The following is a 24,792-nucleotide window of genomic DNA, read 5'->3' on the forward strand; positions in this document are numbered from 1 at the left end:
CGACTGGCACAACCAGGGCCCATTGCTGTGTGGTTTGGCACCTCCAGCCAAACACAGGCTGTTCTTGGCTCCTCTGGTTCCCCCATCAGCAGGGCAGCTCTGCTGGCAGCACCACCCTGCAGCCCATGGGACAGTGACAGCCGGCCCGGCCCTGGGGGCACAGGGCCAAGGAAACACCTCAGGGACACACGGCCTCCCCAGGGTGTCAGAGCCCTTGCCCAGCTCTGCATGGTCCAATCCCAGTTAAACACAGCATAATCCCAGCCTGGGAGCGCCAGCTGGGAGCCCCGGCCCCAGGCTCCCCTCCTGAGCCACTCTAAGCATTGCTGAGTCCTGCCCTGCCCCGGGTGCTGCCCACGGACCCTCAGAGCGGGAGGCAGCACAACTGAGCACTCCAAAGCTCCCAGGTGTTCTGCACGGACCTCACACCCCCCTCCCAGGATGGCAGTGGGCTCACTGTTAAATCCTGTGGCCAGAAAACCCAGCTGGATTGGAGAAATGTTGGCAAATACAATAAACACAAGTACATTAACTCTAATTCTGCGAAGCCTTCGGCTATATTAATCTCTCTTTAATGTAATCACCTATAAATAAATGATGACCCCATGATTTAATATGACATCTGCCATCCCCATTTCCACACAAGCTGTGAAGCAGTGCCTCTGGTACACGGTAGGGGTGGGACTCGTGCGCCTGATCGGCCAGGGCAGCAGCAGCTCCTCAGCTCAGCACCCAGGGCTCAGCTCCAGCTCACCACTCCCAGCAGGATGGATGGAAACGCAGACCAAGGCTCCCTGGCAGGGGCCATGCGTCCCCCAAGGACCCTGTGGGCAAGGGGCGATGCAGCACAGCTGTTGATCACCACCTCTGTAACCACCACCAGGCAAGGGGACAGGACAACCCATCTGGGGATTTGGGGAACAGGGGGAGTCACTGACAACTTCCCCTTTGGTGAGCACTGAAGAGCATGGGGGTGATAATGCTGCTCACCTGTGCAACAGCCCCCTCCTGCAAAAATATGCACAGAGGAGGAAAAAGAACCCTTGAGGATCAAAAATCGTGTTGAAAGGTGAGTTTGTTATGCCCAAGCCAGCCCCTGATGCACTGAGGGCTCACTGGAGCAGGAGGATCCCAGTCCACAGCAGAAAGGGCTGCAGGCACAGGCTGGGGGCACATCATCTTCCATCCTTCGGCCCAGAGGAGACCCTGGGTGGCCCAATCTGTGCCCCCTTTGCCCCGAGACTGGGGCAGCTCTCCCAGCCCTGCGGGGTTGCTGCAAGCAATCCACCAAGGACAGAGGTTTCCATTCAGCACCAGGACAGGCAGCCTGTCCTCCTCCTGCCTTGCTCCATCCTCCTCCTCGCTGGGCTCAGGGGTGGCAGCAGGAGCAGCCCATCCTCATCTCCTCCGCATCGGGAGCCACCGCTGCACACCCTGCTAAAGGACAAATGATCTTTAATTAGGACAGAGCTGGAGGAGCTTCAAGCCTCCCGTGTCTGGTGAGGGCAGAAGCCCCTGAGGCCACCCCAGCCCTCAATACCTCTGGCCATGTTGCAGTCAGGGCTGGCCTGAGGGTCTCCTGGACACGTGGGGACTGGCTGGGGGTCTCCTGGCCCCAAATACCACAGGACCTGGGGCCATGTGTCCCCCCTGTGGGGAGCTTGGCCTCACTGCCGTGGGTGGCAGGGGCATGGGCAGGGCTGGGAGTGGCAGGGACTGCTCTGGCACTGAGCAACCCCTTCACATGGGGGGCTGAGACACGAGGGATGGATGGATGGATGGATGGATGGATGGATGGATGGATGGATGGATGGACGGATGGGTGGATGGATGGGTGGAGGGAGGGATGGAGGGAGGGATGGGTGGATGGGTGGGTGGATGGATGGATGGGTGGATGGAGGGATGGATGGATGGATGGATGGATGGATGGATGGATGGATGGATGGATGGAGGGATGGATGGAGGGATGGATGGAGGGATGGATGGAGGGATGGATGATTGATGGATGGAAGGATGGATGGACGGACAGGGAGCACTCCCAGCTCAGCCTGAGCAGGTGTGAGCCCTCCAGCACCAAAGGGGAACCCAAGCACATTCCCCTGCCCTGGGGCTCAGGGCCCAACTCACCTGCACGTGGCTCTGGTGCAGGTCCCACACCCCTCCGGGCAGAGCAGCGCGGGGCTGAGGGTCTGTGGAGAGAGAAGCATCAGGAACAGCACAGGGGCAGGAGGAGCCCTCCCCTCCCCTCCCCAGCACGCAGGCTGTGCCCAAGCCAGGCTCTGGGGCTGGGGTCCCCAAGGGAGCCCTGGGGCACACGGGGCAGCTCCCGTGCCCCCGCCCTGGGCCCGGAGCAGGCAGGGCAGGAACACAGCAAGGCTGAAGCTGCAGCCTGGAAAAACGCTCACTCAGGCAGGATGCCTAGTAATAAATTTATTGTATTTTATTACATATTCCCCTTTTTGCATTTAATTCCAATTCCTCATATTCAAACTCTTCTTTCTGAAAGAAAATGATTTTCAACATAAAAATATAAATTCTGCATATTAAAAGTGCATACACCTCGAATAATAAAACATACAAATAAATAATAAAAGGCATTGACACAGTCTCATGCAGTTGTCCTCAAATAATTTAAAATTTATGGTACAATGTTCAACCCCAAGTAGACAGCCTGCTTTCCAATTACTGTACAGGTCAAAAACATTAAAATACAGAGGAGAATATCAAAGGTGTGGGAAAGCCCCACGTCCCTGTACCAGGTACAGTGATGTGACATGCAGTTTGAGAACTGTAGATATTCCAGTGTAAAATCTGACATTGTGTCCAGAAGAGAAATTGCATTTGCAACAGGACTTAAAATTCAATTTTAACCAATGGTGAGGCACAGGTGGTGAGCAAATCTGTACAAATTCATACCTGGAAGGCCACAGGACAATAAAGGAGCCACTGGTGGCCTGGATTCCCTTGTGTTACCCTACCCAAGGCAGTGTAGCACCTCCAAAGGGGTTATTGCACTCACAATGGCACACGGGCCTGAGGCCAGCACGTGTGCACTGCAGGGCTGAGTGAGCCGGGACTGGTGGTTACACTTAGTTTTAATCTGTGTCTTTTAAAAAACACTATTTGCAGATAAATTGAGTGCTATCACCTTTTAAAAAATAGAGTCCCTAAGCCTTCAGGTCTAACAGAGACATTGTACAAGTCTTCAGGTGCTTTTCTTCTACAAAATAAAGCTCTTAACAGTAACTGCTTTACGATGCTTTTGTTGAGAAAACCATGTAGGACTTTCATCTCACCACAGATTAAAACTAAATTTCAGTTCCCTCCACAGGTATCATTAGATACTGCCAAATTCTTTTGGATTAGTAGGCAAATGACAAAGATTAAAAAAATCCAAACCAAACTAAAATTAAAAAAAAAAAAAAAACAAAACCAAAACCACAACACCACCCAACAGTGAAATTATTTGGAATGTTGTTTCCACACCCTCTCCATGCCAGCTGACCAAGAGGAGGGCACCAAAGCTGCAAGAACCAGGAGGAGTCCTGGGACCTGCAGGAAGCCCAGGGAGCTGCCCTGGCCATGCAGCACCCAGGGCTGCCCCGCAGGACACGGCTCCAAGCCCAGCACCAGGGCACTCCGAGCACGGCCAGGCAGCCCAGGGGCTCCCCCAGAGACAGCAAAGCCCAGGAGCAGCCTGGGCAGCAGGGAACAGCTCCCCTGCCAAGGGCACCCACAGCAGCTCTGTGTGCCCCGGGCACCAGCCTGCCCTGCTCACAGCCCCTCACACCGCATGCAATGCCAGGCTGCACGCAGAACCCCGAGCAGCTCGCCCTGCTAACAAAAGGAAAAACAACACAAAAGAGAAATCAGTTTGTTCTCATTTCCCTGCTCCAATCCCTCTAACCTTACGTTACGCTGCAGCCTTGTCAGTAACGCAGAATCCTGCAAAGGAAAGAGCCAGAGATGTGCAAAGGAAGCAGAACCCAGGGACATGCTCCTGTGTGCCAGCAGCAGCCGCGCCGAGGCCAGCACAGGCTCCAAGCCTGCTCCAGAGCCACGGCTGGGCTAGAGGCTTGCATAGTTAGTAGGGACATGCAGGGGACAGCAGGGCCATGCAGGCTGCCTCACACCGAGGACAAGGGCTGGGCATGCTCCAGTTTCAGCTTCAGAAAGCAAAACCCCTGCAGCGACGGCGGATGAGGGCACTTGCAGTGGGAGAAGTGCAATTAAGCTGCTAGCTTTCTATCCTAAGCATCTTGTTTTTATTAATCCGTATTTGATAAGTGTGAAAGGGTTAACAATTTACACACCCAAAGTGAGACACAAGTTACAGAGAACTGCAGGCACCAAATTGTCTATCAAATGTGATTAATACAAATAAATGGTGCCTCTTCAATACACGTCATTGAAAATGTGCTTATAACTTGAATACTACTAAACACTGTCCAAAAGACACAGCCCAAAAAGGGTAAAAAAAAGTCTCTAGGTGACTCCTGTAGGAATTGAGCACTGGAATGAAGGCGCCGCTCTCCTGCGCCCAGGGGGCCAATTCCAGCAGCAGGAGCGAGTGGCAGACTGGGGATGTGAGGTGAAGTGCAGGTCACAGGCTGGCACAGGCAAACCAACCCAAAGCCAGCTGGAAACACTCTGCCTGAACGCCTGCTTTGCCTTGGAGCTCGCCTGTCTGGGAGCAGGGCATGCCTGGGCCTCCCTTCCCAGGCACTGCCCATCACTGAGCCACACTTTGCTGCCAGGACCTTGGCAGGAAGGTCCCAACCCCGCCACCCCAGCCAGGCTGGGCAGGACAGACCCGGCAGAGCTGTTCCCATCACACTGAGATGCCCGTGAGACTCCCAGGCCCTACATGCCACCACCCAGGGGAGGCAGAGGTCCCTGGGCAGCAGCAGCCTCTGGGAGATGGCAGAGCCCACCTCCCCTGCAGCCATGAGTGCTTCTGATGGCCAACAGGAACTTTAAGACGTGACCATGTACATGCAGCTGCTCCAGAACAGCCTCAAGCCACTGCTGCTTGAAGGATCCATATGCAAAGCCACGGTGGTGTTGGCATCTAGGACTTGGCAGATCCCTCTCTTGAGTGTTCCCTGGTACCATGCCACATCCTGGCAGCTGGACAACACAATACCATGGACAGGAGCTCCTACACATGAAAGGGACAAGAGAGAAGTCTGCTTTAAAGCAAGGAGAGAAGACTGATGATTTTCCCCAAATCCCTTTAAGTAGGGCCTGTAATAACCTACATTCCATTTCAGAAACATTTCTCCTACTTCACTGATGGAGTCAGGACTGTAACAGCAACAAGGCTTTGATTAACACTCCCAGAGCCACAGCCTTTGACCCTGTCCTGTGCAAGGAAGCTCACTGACTACTGAAGACGTGTGGCAGGGACAGGCAGAGGTGGCAGTGACAGGAGTGGCTGCTCCCAGGGGCCCTGGTACGGACACAGACACGAGCAGGACTGCACTCCCCACAGGCTCACACTTCCACGCTCTGCCCAGTGCACGTCTCATGTCCCACACGAACTCTGGGGCACCCTGGTAAGCCAAAGCACTTTGCCTGAGGACACCCCAAGCCAAGCCCCCGAGCAGGAAACCCACCAGGAGCAGCCCTCACCCGCTCAGAGACAAGGGTACTGCCAGGGCAGCCCCTCCTGCCTGCTCACACTGCAGAGCAAGGAGCCCGTGCACAGAGCTGCCCTTCCAGAGGGACAGAAATCCAGTCTGGCTGCATAGAGAGAGCAGATAGTGCTGGAGCTGGCAGCAATTAGCATCAGGAATTATGGACAATGTGCAGAAAGAGAGTGAGACTGGCTTCTCATGGGATTGCAGAGGTTCAATTACTTTTATCAGCTGCTGGAATACCAGGACCTCCATCTCCCTTCTAACCAAATGAGAGCTCCAAGGACCATTATCTTGCTACAGATACAAACATTGAACTGGTGTTCAGCTAAAACATGGGTTTGGACATGGTTTCAAATTCCCTTCAGTCAAGCATGCAGCACAGGAGCAAAACCACCTCAAAACCCACACACCAGCTTCCAGTTTAAACTCCTTCAGTGAATGATGACATGAAAAAAAATGCCATTTGATAAAAACAACCTTTCATAAATGTCCATGGCAAAATGCACAGAAAGTATTTCTGTCTATTAAAAGATCCCAAACCGAGTCAGTGTAAGCCACTGGAATTACATTCTTGCTAGAAGAGTTGTTACAAGAGAAGAGCCAAGACAGTGTAAGACCTTAATACAGATAAAACCTTAAACAAATACTTCAACATCAACATTTCAGGGAGTAATTTAGGTACTGCAATGTGAAGCAAGTCTTATCTGCTCTGCTGGATGTAACAGAAAATAATCCATGAATAATCCAAGTCATACATTTCAGAAGCAAGCAATGCAATCTTTGCTTCTCTTTGCTGCAATAAATGAGACTGAAACAATGCCCGGGTGAAGGAATGCATGAGGGGACAGTCGTGTCTGGGTTGGAACAGGCAGGGCATTACACCTCAGGCCATGGGCACTGCTGGAGCACGGGGAGGGGATGCAGCAGGACATCACCAGGACCCTGCAAGGGCTCCATGGCAGGTGGGCTCACCCACACTGACCCCAGCCCGATGGCACTGCCAGCCCAGCCCCACACACACGAGGAGCCTGCTGCCCCCAGCCCCTCCCTCCCAAGCTTGCTGCAGCTGTGTGGTGAGCAGAAAACTGATGATAGAGCAGCAAGGGGTCCTGGGGGCAAGGCTGCCTGCAGGGCAAGCAGGACCTCAGCAAGGGAGGTGGCAGAGGCCAGTTTGTTATGCTGATGGGACAGAGCACACAGGTCCCTGGCCCCAAGCTCTGCCATTGGGCTGGACAGGCACAGACCTCGCTCAGCACATTGCCCAGCTTGTCACAACCTACACGACAGGCTGTGGACAAAGGATATGCAGCACATCAATAAAAACTCATGGATTTAAAAAGAAAAAAGGATTACACCACATATATGTAAAAGGACTTAAGAAATCCACCTTAAGAGGAACCTTACAGAACTTGAGGAATCTCCCCTGTAAGAAGGGCATGTAAACAAAGACATCAGTAGATGTAGTGTTTTGACCCTGGTGGAGGCTGTCATCCAAACAAGAAGGGGAACCTTCCACTGAGGGACATGTGGCAGCCAGTCCCATGGGGAGGGGACAGGCCTGCCAGAGGGAAGAATGTACAGCACTCTGGGGAACAGGAAAACTGCCCCTCCAACCCACACAAAGGGGCCTGTCAAAGCATGCTCAGAGAGGGCAGGATGACACTGGATCTAACATCACCCCTAGAGATAACGGAGGCTTAATTACACCACTACAATAAGGGTCTGAGCACATTAGGAAATGCTTCCCAGGAGTTGGAACAGGGGCATCCTGACAGCATCATGGCCATCCAGGTGTGTGGACATAACTCTCCCATGGCACTGCTTCCACAGGACAAGCTGGCCAGCAGCTGCTGCCCAGGGATTTCTTCTGTTGTTTAGTAGAGCATTTCAGAAGAAAGTAGTGAAACAGGACAGGCCAGAGGTTGCCTTAGGTATGGACAAAGCAAAACTCTTCACAGACACAGCAACAAAAACTGCAGGTTACATTTCAAACTTCCTGCTGCTGGAATGCAAAAAGGAAATCTATTACACAGACGTGCACAGAGACACACAGGTACCTTTCTGTCCGTCACTAATGCTAGTCCCTCCTATACTGGCTGAGTATATACCTGAGAAACAACATTAGTGTTGAAATATTGCCCTTTAGAAAGCTTGGAAATGGAGGGGAGCAGGGACAGAGAGTTGAGAGCAGAAAGAAGCGACAGTCTCTCCAGTTTCCTTCGCATCCTCCACAGCTCAGAACAAGGCCATACACCAGTGTGGACACAGCCCACTCAGAACAAGACCAAAGGAATATCAGTTCACAGCTCTACAAAGCACACCAGTGTCAGTACAACTGCGGGCAGGTCCCAACCCTCACATCTGAAGAAAGTTGTTGCACTTTCGACAGAGACTCCTGTACAAGTGCTATGGGACAGCTGCATTCGTGTTCAGCAATGACTCCAGCTAGGCTACTTGCACCAGTGCTGGCTGCCTGTGGCTATTTGGTTTGATGGCAGAATCAAAGGCGCTTTAACAACTTGCAGTTAACTTCTCCTCAAAACATACATTAGGCACATGAACAAAAATCAAGAGCTCAGAATAAATTAGCTTCTCAGCAGAAGAAAAGACACCTGGATTGCAGCATTTCACTGAGGTTCCAGAGAAGGCCGTACAGACACCTGCATGCTGGAAGGTAACTTTTTCAGCGGCTTGTCAGCAGACTGCTTGCCACTGGAAGGAGGAGACTGGACTCTGGGATCTAGCTGGGAAGACTTGGACTTGCGACTGGATAGCAGAGAATGTTTGTTGGATGTGGCATCTTTTGAGACAAGTTTTTCTTTTGTAGTAATGTTGGCATTGGTTTGAGAGGCTGGTGGGACACCACCTTTCTCCGGTTTGTCCTCCAGCACATTTTTACTGCCTGACTTGGAACTGACACTCCCTGTCTTTTTTGAAAGCATCGTTGTCTTCCCCAGGTCTGCCGACCTCCGTGTCTCCTTCTGCCTTAAGGCTGATTTAAAGAAAGACAAACCCTTCTCTTCTGACTTGCTGTCCCTCTTCAGCCCAGAGCGCGCGGCGGCGCTCGGGGAGCGCAGGTTGGCCATGGAGGAGCTGCGCACGTGCTTGCTGTCCACTGCCCTGCTGTCACTCCTGGAGTGGCTGATCCGTGGGGAGCTCGTCCTGGAGCCGCTGGTGACGCTCGTTTTATCCGAGCCCAGGCTGACCTTGGAGCCCTCCCTGCTGAGGCTGCGCTCCGAAGTCCGGCTCTTCCCAGAGGAAGAGCCCTTAGTCAATGAACCTGATGGGGTTTTCTTGGCAGCCGTGGAGGATGGAGAAGAACCTGACTTCTGCTTCTGTGCAGCTGAAGGGACAGATGCCTCCAGGGGCTTTGTGCTGTGCTCCTTCCTGGCCTGCGTGGGAGCAGGAGAGCCGTGTCGCCCGCTGACCCTAGAGGAGTCTGCCTTACTTCTAGACCGGGAAGCTTTCTGAGAGCTCTTCAGTGGAGGAGAAGAGTGAGAGACTTTGGTCTCTTGGGTAGCTAAGACTGTCCTTCCCTTCCTCAAACTTTTGTCGGGCTCAGAAGCTCCTTTGGAGCTGTGACCCTTCTTAGGGGTGTCATGTACCTTCTCTGCAGCCAGCCCCGTCCCAGCTGGGGCTTTCACCTCCTTCACGGGAGAGCTGTCCACAGAATCGCTCTGGTCAACAAAGGCGATTTGATTGTTGTTATCAAAAGGGTCCAGAGCAGGGTGACTCCTGTCTGGCTGCACAGAGCTTTTCCCATAGCCATCTGAAAGGTCTGAGCTCGATGTCCTTACAACGGACTCTTCCCTGAACGCCCCTTCCATGACAGCCAAAGGGGCTCTGCGAGCTGTCCTGTGCTCTCGCCGACTGCTGTCACAGGGCTCCAAGTAGCTGCTAGAGAGGTTCCTCAGGCTGCCAAAGCACGAGGTGGAAACTTTGTCATCAGCAGCTTCCCCAATCTTCTCCAGAGTGGAAGCAGAGGTATGTACTGGGGAATCTCCAGAGAAGCGTGATGGGGAGTTGGAGCGGAACTGCAGCTTTGCAGAGAGCGACCACGAGGGCCTGACACCATTTTCACTCACTGCCAGCGGGCTGGTGACAGAGGATCTGGATGACAAGCTCTGACGCTGGACACTCCTTACAAATGGTCGAGTTGAAAATCCTCCTGCAGAGAAAGCAAGTGACAGTCTCAATGGGAAAGCCAAGGCTGCAGCTGGCTTACCCCACCCATCGACATTTCCCCACGAGAGCCAAGCAGCCCACCCACACCTCACTATGTGTCTCTCCATGCAGGCTGCAGGCACAGCTTCTTGCACAGAAGCTGAATGAGGAATCCAACAACTGTTACGTGCTAGGGGTCACCCAGGAGCAGCTTTCTGAAGCCTCTAACTGATAACCCAGATTCTTTTCTCATCCCTGTGCACCAGATCAAACACAAGGTTCACACCTCAGAAGTCCTTGAAACTGGCAAGATCACCAGCTAGGATTATGATTCTGTATTAAAGAATATTTCCCAGAGCATTCTATGAAAGGCAAAGTAGGATTCCTACTTCTAGATCAAGTGATGTAATTGTATTTAGAAACACAAAATGTAAGTATTTTAGAAGTGTGACTTCCATGGTCAGACCTGACAGCTGTCACAGCACTGCTGCAGGGACATCTCCACACCAGCTTCCAATGCTCTGACTGACCCATGAAGCTCTGCATTTTCAGAAGTTACAAGACAATGTGTGGAGGAACCAGGCAAAGCCAGGAACTGAACAGTAACTTTCATACATGGGTGAGTTTTCATCTCCCTCCCTGAGACTATCCATAAGCACAGCAGCAGGTAATCAGTACCTATGCTAAATCTGTCAGGATTGTGTCAGCCACCCTGCTAAGGTGATGCAGTGAGACCCAGAGAGAACACTAGCACAAGAAGTTCCTGACTGAGAGGTTTTGTTGATGGCATTTGCTCTCTTTGAAAGGCTTAAGGTTCCTGCCTGTTCTCCTCCTCCTTTCCTATGAGACGGAAGCCCATCTGTGCTCCCACCGAGCCAGCTCCTTCCTCTCTCAGCTGGACTAACCATCCCTTGCAACCACAGATGTTGCAGCTGTTTCAGTAAGGATCTTGCCCCAGCATGTCCCCAGGAGAGATACACACCATCATCTTCACTGCGTTCCCCGGTGAGCTCCACGGACTCGGAGAGGGAGGCGAGCGAGGTGCGGCGCGAGGAGGCGGCCGAGGCCACGCTGGGCTGCTTGCTGCCCGGGAGCCGGCTGACCCAGTGCTCGCACAGCGACGAGCTGGTGGAGCCTGCGGGACACACACACAGGTCAGCAGGGCTGGGCAGCCCCGGGTCAGGCACTGCTTCACTGCTCTGGGCCACACCTCACAGCCTGTGGGACACACACACATCAACAGAGCCGGGCAGCCCCGGGTCGGGCACTGCTGCACTGCCCTGGGTCAGACCTCACAGCCTGAGGGACACACACAGGTCAGCAGGGCTGGGCAGCCCCGGGTCGGGCACTGCTGCACTGCCCTGGGTCACACCTCACAGCCTGAGGGCTCATACCTCACAGCCTGTGGGACACACACACACAGGTCAGCAGAGCCAGGCAGCCCTGGGTCAGGCACTGCTGCACTGCTCTGGGTCACACCTCACAGCCTGAGGGCTCATACCTCACAGCCTGTGGGACACACACACACAGGTCAGCAGAGCTGGGCAGCCCCGGGTCAGGCACTGCTGCACTGCTCTGGGTCACACCTGAGCCTGGAGCTGGCCCTCGCAGCCCCAGCACCTAGACACTGGCACAGGAATGGGGCTGTACTCTTGTGGAGCATTTATGGTCAGAACTGCACTTGTCCCAGTGTGCTGTGAACACCAGCATGCAGGCACTGGCATTTCAGTTGCCACCCCAAGGCCAAAAAAATCCCTTTTTTTCCAGGGCAGGTCACCAAGCCTGCACCTGCCCACAGCTCACCCTGGATTCCACCAAAACAGGCACTATGGGCACGTCCTTGGGACTGAGAGTGCTGCCACAGGGAAGGAGCGAGTCACGATTTGATGTCCTGCACAAGGGCAGCTCTGAGCAGTCACCCGTTGGGGCATAGGGGCCCCCCCACGGCCCTGCCAAAACTGCCTTAGGAGAAGAGCTGGAAAGTTCCCATGGCCTCTGACACCCAGCCACAGACTCAGACAAGCCTCGCTGAGTTCTGGGACACAAGAATGGGGGTTTAAGCAGAACTGGGTGGAAAATTCCCCAGAAGGACAAACTACCAAGGAAGACAAGTTAGAGGCACCCCTGGACGGGGCCAGCAGGGCTTACCTGCCACCGAGCTGTTGGCAGACCACGAGGGGATCGCTGTGCGCCGCTGGTAGAACAAGATGTAGGCGGTCTGCTTGCAGACTTCACTTTCAGAAAGCTGCTGAACTTCACTGTCATCGAAGCAGTACCACTGGCCATCAACAGAATTCTTGCAATATGCTAAGGAGTAATACATTCCAGTAAGACTCTCTCACTCCTACTGCTCTCAGGTTTGCTGCATGACATTTAACATAAGGTTCTCTGCTATGATGGACTCGGACAATGCGAGGAACAGATGGATTCTTGCATCATCTTCCAGTCTGACTGGCAAGACAGAAGCCTGAGGCTGCCAGAACATAATAAACAGCTTCCATTTCAGGACTTTCTTTGTCCACCATTACCACTTAGAACAGAATATCATTTGGGGTGGCTCCATTCCCTTCACCCTCTGTAACTTGTGACACTGCTTCCATCAGTGACTCCCTTTCTGACTCCATTCAGGAATATAACCAGCATCTTTGTGAAAGGTTCCCCCCAGACAGCACAGCAGGACACTTGCCTGTATAATGTCCCCCTTGCATGGTGCCATGGTGGTTGCAGACAGCATACAGGTCATAGATGTAGTCCTCAGGATCTCTGCCGAGGCCATAAGGTTTCCTCCAAGGTGACCAGTGTGATGGCAAGCTCCAGCTGCTCTGGCTGCGTTTCACAACGTGAGGAGTCATGTCCAAGCCACTCAAGGGAAATTTAACCATGTTCTGAAGTTTCATCCTTCGGTCTCCTTCCTGTGTACAGAGAAGAGCATGAGCTGCAGAGGCCAAGGCCAGCATGGCTGGGAAACCCCAGGTGAGGAACACATAGGGCAGAATAGCTGCTTCTAAAGAGGAGAGTCTACTTACTTCACTCAGCAGTCCTCCAGCAACACTACAGGCATCCTTACCTGTCTAAACCTTTTGAGATGTATGATGAGAACATCAGGTAAGGTCCAGAGGCTCAGTGTGATGCTACCCTGCTGCAGCTGCTTACAGTGTGGGCATCGCCATGCATCATCTGGGGCAAGCTACAAGAACAGGCAGGAGTGGGTATTGCTTTGCAAATTCCAAGGCAGCTTCCACCACACCACTGCTCCCCTGCTGCCCCAAGCCCTGTGCAGACATTGACCCCTCTGCCTCACCTCCCTCCAGCACTTATCAAGCTCACTGGAAATGCAGGGTTCCCAATGATTTTTTCAAAGTAACAAGCAGGGATATGTGTGTCTCATTCAGGAGGCACTTTCTGCTGCAAGGCAGAATTCAGCCCATGCTGCTGTGCAGAGGACCTTTCTGCACCTTATAAACACCAGTGCTTTGGAAGTGGACAAGAAGAAGGAAAAGGAAAAACCAAGGCAAAAAGCAGGCAGGCTTGGCAGCCTGAAGAGTATTCTCACAAGAAAACCAGCAGTAGAAAAAAAGCAGGGATAAAAAAGCAGAAAAAAAATCAGAACAGAAAAAAGAAAGGTGTACTTTGGATGCCCCTCTGACAAGTCACTACCCTCTGGGAACCCCCTCCTTCCTCTGTAGTCCCAACAGCACAGAGTTACACACTGAAGGCTCCCCCTGTCCCCCAAGCCTCCCTCCACAGCCCAGTGCTCAGAGAACTCAGCAGCCAGAGATTTAAACTGCCGAACAACTCTTCTCCCACCTCTGAAAGAACCAACTAGAGAGGTTCCCAAACTATCACAGTTCAGTCCTGGGTCCAAAGACTAGCTCCAGACAAGCCCTTTGTGCAGCAGACTGGAGACTACCAAAGGAATTCAGATGGCTTCCATGGGCCAGGCAGGGGCCAGGTCAGAGCCCTCTCTAGCCTGCCTGTGCACAGCATCACTCCTGTCCCTCCAGCCTCACACAAAGAGCAGAGCCAGAGCAGGGGAGCAGCCACCTTCCTGCAGAACTGAAGCCATGAAGCCACACTGTCCTAACCCTTTATAATGTTCACAATATTTCACAGAGGAAATTGCCAAGGAGAGGACTAAGTTCTTGTATCAACATTTGGGCAGCAAAGAAGCCAGCAGCAGGACCTCCCACAAGCTTCTCACTGCAGAGGAGCTCCGTTAGCAGCACAGATAACTAATCTTGTGCTACAAATCTATTCTCCTGTCACAAGGAATCAATGTTTGCACAACAGAGCTGCCTGCAGTGAGGGAGTTCCTGCAGCATGTGAACAAGCCAGAGCACACAGGCTGTATCTACCTGTTCCTCTTTGGTGTACAGTTGGAAACACTGAGATAAAGTGCAGATCTGAGGTTGATGATGAAGCTCTCTCTGCTGGCGGACGCTTTCAGAGTCTGGAATATATTCCTCTTCTGTATTCACAAACAAGCTGCATCAAGGAGACACCACATTTACCAGCACATCCCCTTGCTCCCCAGGCTGCCCCTGCAGACAGGGGCTGGGCACAGGTGGAGTTTGAGTGGTCTCATGTTTGCTGAAGGATGCACAGTTCACACAAGCAAGCTGCAAGCAGCAATTGTGAGGTGAACACAGTTTAAGGTTTTTTATTTCATACTTACTAATCTTTAGTTTCTTTGTCCCATTCTACCACTAATTTCACATGAGCAGTTCCCCCCTGTCCGCATGACTTCAATGCCCTGCAGGGAGGAGCAGAAATAAGTCAGGCCATCTTTCAATCCAAAGTCTACATTATCTTCTACAGCCATGTAATTTCTCTCCACAAGCCCTTCACCCTTCCTTCACTCCCACAGCTGAGGTTTGCAAAGGAGTAAAAGGAATTCACACAGCAAAACACTTGGCAAAGCTGGGAAATGCCTTCACCCAAGTATGTGAGTTCTGTAAGGCAACATACACCTGTTACAGAACCAGCATTTATCAACATTTCAAAGAGCAACAGACACAAGAAAAAAAATAAAAATAGTGAGAGTAATATTTTCATTCTGTTCTCCATTTCCAGGGAGGACAGACTCCAGATGGCATGACACACAACTGAGGTATTCTCACACAGCTTCCTAAGGATGCTCCCTCATTTCCCTGCTCCTCAGGCCCCTGCAGTGCATGCCACACATCCTCACCAGGACTGTTCATCTCTGCATGGTAAACACCAGGCTCCCAGCTAACACACCTCTCTCCACTCCTGGGAAGCACCCAGCACTGAGGGCCAGCTCACCTTTCCACTGTTGGGTGGCAGAGGGGTCGCTCCTCCTGAGGTAGCAAGTATGTTATGCCCACAACACTGACCACTCGCAAGCTGAATGGGCAAACCTGCAACAGGAGAACAGAGACCTCCTCAGTGCCTCCAACCCACCCTGCCACTGGCTGACAAAGACTTCACCCTAGAACACGTTTGACATGACAAAGCAAATGTACAAGGTCTCGAAGATGCCTGTGCCAATGAGCTGACAGAGGGCTGAGTACAGCAATGGAACCTGTGCATGCAACAGCTCACATTAGTCTCACCTGCAAGCAGGCTGCAGGCCGCAGGAAATACTGCATCTTCTCCAGTATTTCCTTCTGCAGAATATCCCAAGCAATTGTTTTTTCCAAGTGCAACACAAAGGGCAAGCCAAACCTATGGGAAGGAGAAGCATTTGAGGAACAATTACAATATTATCCTGTTCAGCAATCGGAACCCCAAACTACAGGGGAGAACTTCATGTGAAGCTTTGTGAAGCTTCAGAGGCTGAGGCAGTTCTCAGCCTCCAGGTGATACAAATGCCTTTGCCCTGGTTGCTTCTCACCTTGCTCCTTCCTCCCATTTTCACTCCAATTAAAAATTCCCACCCATAAGAGGGTCTGGTCAAACATGCTGCTCTCAAACCAGACAAAGGTGGTGTATCCTCTCAACTGGGCTGCATTTGTTTCTTTGCAGTAATGCAATACTTGAAGTTCACCAAAATTAGAAATATTTTGCTGCAGCCATTAATGCTTTTTGATCAACATGTTCTTTAGCACCTGATGCTGCTCCTTCACCTGGAGCCTGTACTACAGGAAAGTAAAATCCAGGTCAGTTTAGGAAGCAGCCAGAAGAGTAACTCCAGCCATGCTGCTGCCAGTCACCTTTTGCTCTGCTGTCCAGTGCACGCTCTGTTACACACCAGCAAGACAATCTTGTCATTTGCTGCTAGTTTAGGAGAGGACTGTTCCAGTTTTCCAGACTTCACCATTCCTTGAGAGTAAGCTATTGTTCGGGAGTGCTCAGTGCCACATTTCAAGTTATTCAGGTTATTGTTCACATGTATTCCTGAAAAATTAGGAGAAAGGAAACATTTCATGATGTCATTTGCCTTTATTGCCCAGATGCCCCCCTCAAGAAGCCCTCCTTGGGCTGCAGAGGAGCACGTCAGTATGGAATCAGGAGCATTTTCATCACTTGGACAAGGGCTTCAAAGAGCAACTTCCTTTCACAGTGACTGTTTCTTTAGAGAAGGACATTATATGCAAGTGCTCCCCATCTGATTTTTCACAGCAGGTTGTACAAGCACTCCAGCTTTTACTGCCCGCAAGAAACCAAGAACCAAGAACCCAACTTGCTACTTTCAATAATAAAATTTGCCTTTGATTACACTCCATCTGCCCAGGATACCATGATTACGTGTCACTGAGGGGCCATGCAGAGGCCAAGGAGTTTGAGCTTGGAAAGAGAAAGTGTTTGTTCATTCCTGAGACTGTTTATTCATCGCTAGCAATCTGATTTTAAATAACACGATTTCAATGGCTTCATCTGGTCCCTAGCAGGCCTTTAAATTAAGCCTGACAAGAGATTTCCCATTAAGCCAGCCTGGCCTGCAGCATCAGCCCCGAGAAGAGGCAGAAAGGAGTGTACAACACTGCTTGATAACCTCCCAGCTGACAACACTATTAAATCTTCCGGAATGAGCCCGGACAAAGTCAGAGCTGAAATCAATACACCAGAACATCAACAGCTTGTGGGACTCATTCTTTTCCCACACAAACCTCCCTCACTAGTCACCCGAGGTGGGAATTAAGAGTTATTGACTCACCTCTCTGACTGAGGATGCCCTCAGGCCTGAAGATCTCTGGGGTCTCAAAGGCAAAAATGCAGTCGCTCTCGTGGATGGTGTCCAAGTCATCGGTGTCACAGAAGGAGCGATGGAACCCATCGTAGTACATCTCTGTCAGCACTATCTGCAGGCACCAGGAGCAAACCAGAACCCATCAAACCACCCACGGTTTCAGCTCAGTGCCCCATCTCTCAGCTGGGATTTTCCTGCTAAGGGATGGCACTCCTCAAGACACCCTGTCATCAGCCAGCAGCAAGGAACAGGGAAAAGGACAGCCATAAATGAGAAGCTGAGGTAAAAGCAACATATGGAGAGGTTTTGGTGGAATTCAACAGCTTTCCTGAAGCTCTTCCTACAAAGGAATTTGCTGTAGGTGCCCTGTGGTTGCCTCACTGCCAGCGTGCACACCATGGCGTCAGGCAGGTCTGCACAGTGCACTGAGGGCTATTCCAACATCACTAGGATCCAAACAGCCAATGCACAGGGAAAAGCATGATCCAGATTTCCACCACTACCTCGCTTGAACAGCCCCTGTTCAACCGTGGGCAGCCAATTTCAATTCCTATATATCCAGCAAGGGACAAAAGCCTCCCCTCTCCCTCCCAGTGCAGGGAGGGCACCCAGGTGAGCAGCACAGCTCCTTACCTGCTCCGTGGGTATCTTGGTTTCCGAGGACACGGCCTCCCGCAGCCTGGCCACGGTTCCGGAGATGGGCACGGCCACCCCGATGCGCATGCAGTGCGAGCACTTGCCCTGGTACACCACGGTGACATAGAGAGGCCTGTGGAGAGCATGGCAGCACTGCCAGGCTGGGCTCAGCACCTCTGGGCACTGCCCGAGCAGCCTCAGCCCAGCCTGGGCACATCCAGGCTGCCCACCAGGTACAGGGCCCTCCTGAGCGCCCGCATCCACCTCACTGCAGCTGCACTCGGCTGCAGCCCCGCAAGGCTGTTTGATTACAGACGCCTTTCCTACTGGATGGCCTGGTGTTACCTGCTCCCATAAGGAGAACATCTCAAAGAGGCCCACAAAGCTAAAACCAAAACTGTCTAGGAGAAGGCAATCAGTTTTCCAGCAGGGATCCAGTAAGGAAGCTGGGGACAGTCAGTATAAGACAGCACCCTGAAGTGTTGGAGAGCTGCTACTGGGAACAGGCTGCCTCAATCCTGCCTCCAACAGCAGCAGCAGCACTACTGGGGACAGAAGAGGGAGGGGACACCTTCCCTGGACAGCCCACTCAGCCTCCACCCAGTGGTGAAGCAGAGATTTCCAGAGAGAAATGTTTAATCTGCCCTATCATCACTCTGTTCCACTGCTTCTGGAACCTACACAAGTTTTTTGGATGCAAACACCAAGTGAAGGAGTTTGTTTACACCACAGGTAGTTTTGCTGTGCATCTCTATCTTCACTTAGAATGTTTTATCTGGACTTTTTTCCTCCCCTGAAGTTTTTTCTTTATTTGCATCATCTGTTTTTCAAAAAAGCAAAACGTTTTGCAGGAAAGATTTTAACTTCAATTTTTGAAATTGGAGTGATCAGTGAGGCTGTTCTCAAAAAACAAAGCGTTTCATCCTTTTCTCTTTTTTAATTTTAAAACTTATTTAATTACAAATCAAGTGAAAAGCAAAATATTTTGGTTATGTGAAGCAAAGACTTTTTCTCGCAAAATTAATTCTATAGGAAGGACAGGCCTTTCAAGTAAAAACCTCAATTTTCCATTTTACCTGCAAAGCAAAACCTTAAACCCCCATATGGTCCTACCCATCTTTTTTAATGACTTATCAGAGATTTTGCTGGTGTTGTCTTCCTGCAGCAGCAAGTGAAGGAACAGGACATGCAGGGGAAAGAGCCAAGAGCTCGGGACACTCCGTACCGGGTGTGCGGCAGAGGGATCGGCAGCGAGATGCACAGGAAGGGGTCAAAGGTGTTGCTCTGCTTCTGGCAATGAGGGCACGTCAGGGAGGACCTGGGACAACATGGATAACAGGGCACAGTTACACCTCACCTCACTGGGAAAGCATAAACCATCAAACCCCATATTCACCATCAGCAGATCCAACAGGAAACCCCGGAAGGGTTTTGTCTTTGGAGAGAGGTGAAGTTACAGGACAGGGACAGAGACAGCCAGCACTGGGCAGCACTGACTCACTCTCAGGATGCACAGAACAGGTGTAGTGGTACATATTGCAGATTTACACAGAATATACCAATTTTGAAGCAGTGAAATTCTCTTTTTCCTCTAGAGCAAGGTCTTAGTTCAGCAGGAATTCAGAAACAGTTGTTAACAGTGACACCAGTCCCAACTGTACTGGGAGCCAGTGTCAGTTTAGAATTATACTGGGGTCACCCATACATTCAACAAATTTACAAAATACCATACCTGTACTGGGCTTGAAAGAGTTCCTGCACAAAAGTGCTACTGATGGGAAAGGCTGGGCCCTCAAGCAGCACATCATCCTCCAGCGGTGGCTGAAAGAGAGAACAAACCCTTGAGGCACACTCAGGGTGGGGGGAGCACCAAGCAGGTGGCTCCAGAACCCCGGTCAAATTCTGCTTTCCTTAGCCAAAAAATCACTGGAAAAATGCCACAAGCATTTTTAACTACCAAGCACACTCTGCTCCAAGGGGTGGGCATGCAGGAAGGTGAGGTGGGCAGGGCGGCCCCAGGAAGGGCACAGGGCTCATACCAGACAGGGTCTGGCAGCCCCCAGTAACACCTCCTGGCTATTGCAGAGCCATTCAAACACAACTGCCCCAGGGAGCACTCAGCAGGAATTAGTGGAACATTCCCAGGGCAGAAACATACATTATTTTAACCCAAGCTTCTGTTCCATCTGAATTACTGAAGTTGAGAAGCCAATGGGGAGAACTACTTTAAAAGGAAAGCCTGTGCGCAAGTCAGACTCCCAGAGTGTCCCCCAGCAGCATCCCTTACCTTGAGTGGAGGCATGCCACTGGAATTCACCACATTGTTCAGATCCTCGTGGACTCTGTCGAGCAGCCAAAGCAGGAACTCCTGGGCATCGTGCTGGGCGTTGCCGCGGTACTGCATCGCGTTCTTGGACACGATGTTCTGTGGGGAGAAGAGACACTGCAGCAACAGCCACTGCACAGCTGGGGCCACTGCAGCAGCCCTTCCCTGCCTCGCAGCACCTGACACTGCTGCCCTCACGAAACCTTCTGTTTGCTCCAAATGAAGCAAAACAACAATTTAGTCTCCTAATGCCCACACACTCTGTCCTGCTCACTGCAGTTTTGGTGGGGTCACACATTTCCCAAAACCTTGATGCAGATGATCAATGCTAATCTAGGTCTACAGTTCCAGGACTCAGCCAGGATCAGAACATCTAAATCACAGATGCTTCTACCATCATCATCATGCAGGTAGAGCAAAATTACTTCCCATCAGCACCCTGTCAAGCACAGGAGTACAGGCCACCATGGAATTTTTTCTGCTGGGTATCCAGACTCCACTATGCGTAACTCACTCATCCTAAACACTATCTTCTATTGCCATCCCAGCCAGGGAGGTGCAGCTTTCCTGGACACAAGGAACCATGGCATCCCAGAGCCAGTGCTCCCAGTGCTGGAGCAGCACCCATCCCATGCTGTGCTGCACCTACATCCTTGGCACACCTGTGGAGAGAAAAACTCTTCACACAGGACTCTGACTTACAGAGCGGGGTCCCTAGGAGGGACAGTGGCAGGGCAGAGGCCAGACAGCACCTGCAGGGCAGGAATGGGTGGGAAGGCTGCAGAGCCCAGGCCCAGCAGGCTGCACATGTGCCTCGTGCCAGAGCTCCTCCACTCCTCTAATCAGAGTTTGCAACAGATTTGAGAAATGAGGTTGGGCTGCTCGCTTTATCCCTCTGAAAATGGGGTCACCAGAGAGGGGGGTGGTGATGAAAGAGGCAGGAAAGGACTGATAAACATACACCCTCTATGCTCTATAATCTGTCCACTGTCTCAAGGCTGCAAAATAATGGGAAACAGAAATAATCTGCTCTCATTACATATGTGCAGACCTTCTGACAGCAGATTTACTGCCCTTGCTGTGCAGGGACCAGCACTCTCCCATATAAAATATGTCCACACAGCTTGAACCATGGGAGTGGTCCCTAGCCAACACTCTGTGCCACACTGGTGTGACCCCAGCACCTCTGAAAAGGGGACATGGAGGGGTTCTGTACAGAAACGTAAGGACTTTGGGAATCCAGGCTAGTACTTGTTCTTGCCTCTTCCCCAGAGGCACATCACTCCAGTCCAGAGCCTCCCTGGCTTTTGCTGATGTGTGTCCCTGGTGTGCAGTGTGCCCAGAGAGCAGCCAGCCTGTACCAATCCCAAGCACAGGGAACCCAGGGATGCACAAGAGTCACGTGCCCTGCTCTGTATCTGTGCCACTGCTTGGCTCAGCAGCATCTCCATGATAATTGCTCTGGTTTCTTCAGCACTCTAACAGCCTGAGTGGGCTAAGGATAAAGAGCTGCCTGTGGAGACACATCACAAGATGTTGGAAGTGATTCAGGAAGCACTACAAAATATCAGATGCAACTTCCTCACGAGAGGCTCCGCTAAACAAACACTCCAGCACCAGCAGCGTGTTCCCAGCACCACTCAGGGCTCCTGCCAGCACTGCTGCAGGTGGGTCCATGACTGCTGAAACCCCCATGCTGCTGCTCCAGGGGATGCTGTGTGTGTGCCCTCCTCCCAGCCCCTGCCAGCACTGCCACAGGTGGATCCATGACTGCTGAAACCCCCGTGGCTGCTGCTCCAGGGGATGCTGTGTGTGTGTGCCCTCCTCCCAGCCCCTAACAGGGGCTACAGGTGGGTCCATGACTGCTGAAACCCCCGTGGCTGCTGCTCCAGGGGATGCTGTGTGTGTGTGCCCTCCTCCCAGCCCCTAACAGGGGCTACAGGTGGGTCTGTGACTGCTGAAACCCCCGTGGCTGCTGCTCCAGGGGATGCTGTGTGTGTGTGCCCTCCTCCCAGCCCCTATCAGGGGCTACAGGTGAGTCCATGACTGCTGAAACCCCCGTGGCTGCTGCTCCAGGGGATGCTGTGTGTGTGTGCCCTCCTCCCAGCCCCTATCAGGGGCTACAGGTGGGTCCATGACTGCTGAAACCCCCGTGGCTGCTGCTCCAGGGGATGCTGTGTGTGTGCCCTCCTCCCAGCCCCTGTCAGGGGCCACAGGTGGGTCCGTGACTGCTGAAACCCCCATGCTGCTGCTCCAGGGGATGCTGTGTGTGTGCCCTCCTCCCAGCCCCTGCCAGCACTGCCACAGGTGGATCCATGACTGCTGAAACCCCCGTGGCTGCTGCTCCAGGGGATGCTGTGTGTGTGTGCCCTCCTCCCAGCCCCCTCCCAGGTTTAAGAATGACTCTGGAACAATTCTGGTGCTGTTGGTTCAGCTGTGAGGCACCAGGAGTGGGCATGGACTCTGACACTGCCTCCCAACACCCTTCCACAATGCACAGCACCTCCAGCCCTTTGCTCAGCTCAGCCCTTGTGGGCCTGGCAGGAGGTGGGTGGATCCTCCATTCCACCAGATGCGCATGCAGTGGTACACAGACACCCTGAGTGAAATGGCTCCATCCAAAGAGATAAGGGGGAAAAGCAAAATTTCCCATCAACCCCATTTATGTACCCCTAAGGCAAGCACCCTACAACCATATCGGTCCCTGCCTGTCCATGAAGCAGATCTATAGCAAAGACACATTATCATTTTTACCAGGCCACTGAAAGCTTAATAATAATTCATCTACTGCTCCAAATAGATGCAATAAATAGATCAAAACAGAGCTGAACTACTGGCCTCTTCTTTGCTGCTATTATTGTTCCAGATCACAAAGACAACTAGAGGAAAAATGCCAGTCTGCCACTTTCCAGTGTGGCCCTGCTAGGAAGCAAATGTGGAAGGATTTGCAGATACAAAGTCAGCTCAGTAGAGACCTGACCCAATGACACACATGAGCAGGAGAGAAAGGCTATTCTTTATCTTCTGTTCAACAATGAGTTATGCTCAAGCATGTTATTGCTCTTGTTCAAGCCCACAGCGACAGTTTTGTGTTTGAGTAAGTTCTACAGCAGACAACCAGTTACCTGAATCGCCCTCTCTGCTCACACCCAGCCAGCTCTTCCCCCTCTCTGGAGATGATCTTTTCTGGGAGACCAGTACCCAGCCAGCAGCGTGGTTCAGGCCCCAGGGCTCAGGAAGGGAGCTCCTCCATTCAGGGGCAGAAGAGATCACCGTGGACTTGGCCTTAGCACAGGCAGCACACAGGGAGAAGGGAGCTTTGATGACAGGTCTGTCACAGCGGCCAGGGCAGGACAAAACGCTCCCTCCCTGCCCTCTGGGCAGCCAGAGGCACCAGGGCTCTGGAGGCAGCAGCCCACGGGACGTGGCAGCTCCGTGGGCAGCCCATGTCCCCACACAGGCCCCTGTGCAATGCAGAGGGGAACAAGCACAGCCCTTATGAGAATACTTCAGGAAGCAAAGCCATGAGGAGCACTACAGGGAGGAGCACAGCAGCACCAGAGGGATTCTCCACCACGTTTAACAAGCCCAGACAAGAAGCATCATTGCCCTGCCCCTGCCTAACACCTCTCATGCCAGCAGCTACTCTCACCCTCCCAGGCTGAAGCCTGTTAATCCTCATTAAGCACCTTCCTTCAGCCGTAAGGAGAGAGTGAAGTTTGCCCAGACGATGCTGTCCAGGGCTGCCGAGTGTGCACAGACACAGAGGCAGGATGTGGTGCTGCATTCCCCAGCTGGCACACTCCCCTCCAGGCCCTTCCCAGGAGGGCAGCCCTTGCTGCCAGGAGGCACTGCCAGGAGCCAGTGCTGGCTGCCGGGGGAATTCACCCTTACAAAGAGCAGAAATCCCAAATTGCTCAGCAAGAACTTGTTTTCCTGCTACTCTAGTAGAGCAACTGGTGGGATTGAAAAGAATAAGGGATTGAGGAGCAGGAGAATGCCACAAACGTGAAGCAGCCCAGTAAAGGACTATCAGTAAATGCTGGCACAGAGGGCAGACAAGTGGGTCCATGACTGCTGAATCCCGTGGCTGCTGCTCCAGGGAATGCCGTGTGTGTGCCCCCCTCCCAGCCCCTGTCAGGGAGGAGGAAGGCTGGGCTCAGCAGCCAAGGAGCTCATGCTCCAGCTGCACACCTCTCCTGCTCTCTCCAGGCTCTGCTTCAGGTCCCAGGTTGGGCACAGAAACTGAGATGGGGGATCCCATCATTACCACTCTGAGAAGCCTCCCCTTGCACGTTATAACAAACATTCACTTCAGTGACACAGCCGTATGCAAACAAGTTCATTAGCAGTGCTTTGCTGAGATGGCAGGGAGAATGGGTTCACCCCAATGAAGTGTGGCCACGTACAAAGCACAGGGCAGCACAGATCCAATTAAGCTGCCTGGGAACATGCATCCCCCTCACGGCTTCCACGGGCTGCCGGGCACCACACAGTTCTCATACTTTCACCATGTGTCATTTTGCACAAGCAGCACGGAAATAAAAACCTGGCAGCTCAGAAGACAAAAAACACATGTTGGCAATGATGTACATTTGCCCTCCAGCCTCACAGAGGGTCCTGCCAGCCCCCATGGCCACCTGGCAGTGGAACAGGAGTTCTGTCCCACACTGGGGTCTCCTCTCCTGCCCCAGCCAACCCTGTGCTCTGGAAAGGAGCACCCACAGCACATTTCTGCTGGCCCCTCTAGCAGAACCCCCTCAGCAAACCACATTCGACCTCTGGACTCTGCTGCTCAGCCTCGGCTCCCCAGCCTTGTGCTGCATTCACTCAGATCAGAGCTTGAAGCACGACACAGAAATCCCCAGAAA

General features: G+C 52.3%; 1 protein-coding gene across 7 annotated transcripts in view; it reads right to left on the reverse strand.

Annotated features, from left to right (window-relative positions):
• Positions 1-556: 556 nt before the first annotated feature.
• The window catches only part of USP31 (ubiquitin specific peptidase 31), a 29,640-nt gene continuing 5,404 nt past the window's right edge, over positions 557-24,792 (reverse strand). The window contains exons 2-18 of one of the 7 annotated variants that reach the window (XR_011681863.1): positions 19,883-20,020; positions 19,328-19,416; positions 18,821-18,913; positions 17,593-17,728; positions 16,927-17,071; positions 15,983-16,166; positions 15,383-15,494; positions 15,093-15,187; positions 14,482-14,559; positions 14,162-14,291; positions 12,874-12,993; positions 12,493-12,718; positions 11,955-12,113; positions 10,789-10,941; positions 8,255-9,810; positions 2,128-2,189; positions 557-1,434 (exon numbers count right to left, since the gene is read on the reverse strand). Coding sequence is in view for 2 of the 7 variants with exons in the window: in XM_071444740.1 (XP_071300841.1) it covers positions 8,270-9,810; positions 10,789-10,941; positions 11,955-12,113; positions 12,493-12,718; positions 12,874-12,993; positions 14,162-14,291; positions 14,482-14,559; positions 15,093-15,187; positions 15,383-15,494; positions 15,983-16,166; positions 16,927-17,071; positions 17,593-17,728; positions 18,821-18,913; positions 19,328-19,416; positions 19,883-20,020 (3,399 nt within the window). In the remaining 5 variants the exon portion in view is untranslated. Of the gene's footprint in view, positions 1,438-2,127; positions 2,190-2,415; positions 9,811-10,788; positions 10,942-11,954; positions 12,114-12,492; positions 12,719-12,873; positions 12,994-14,161; positions 14,292-14,481; positions 14,560-15,092; positions 15,188-15,382; positions 15,495-15,982; positions 16,167-16,926; positions 17,072-17,592; positions 17,729-18,820; positions 18,914-19,327; positions 19,417-19,882; positions 20,021-24,792 lie in introns of those variants that run through there. The other 6 variants (XR_011681862.1, XR_011681861.1, XR_011681859.1 and 3 more) reach the window with 6 other exon arrangements.

The sequence above is a fragment of the Agelaius tricolor genome, unplaced genomic scaffold (genome assembly GCF_023055355.1).
Source record: "Agelaius tricolor isolate 1412-34295 unplaced genomic scaffold, bAgeTri1.0.p SCAF_19, whole genome shotgun sequence".
NCBI classification, from domain to species: Eukaryota; Metazoa; Chordata; class Aves; order Passeriformes; family Icteridae; genus Agelaius; species Agelaius tricolor.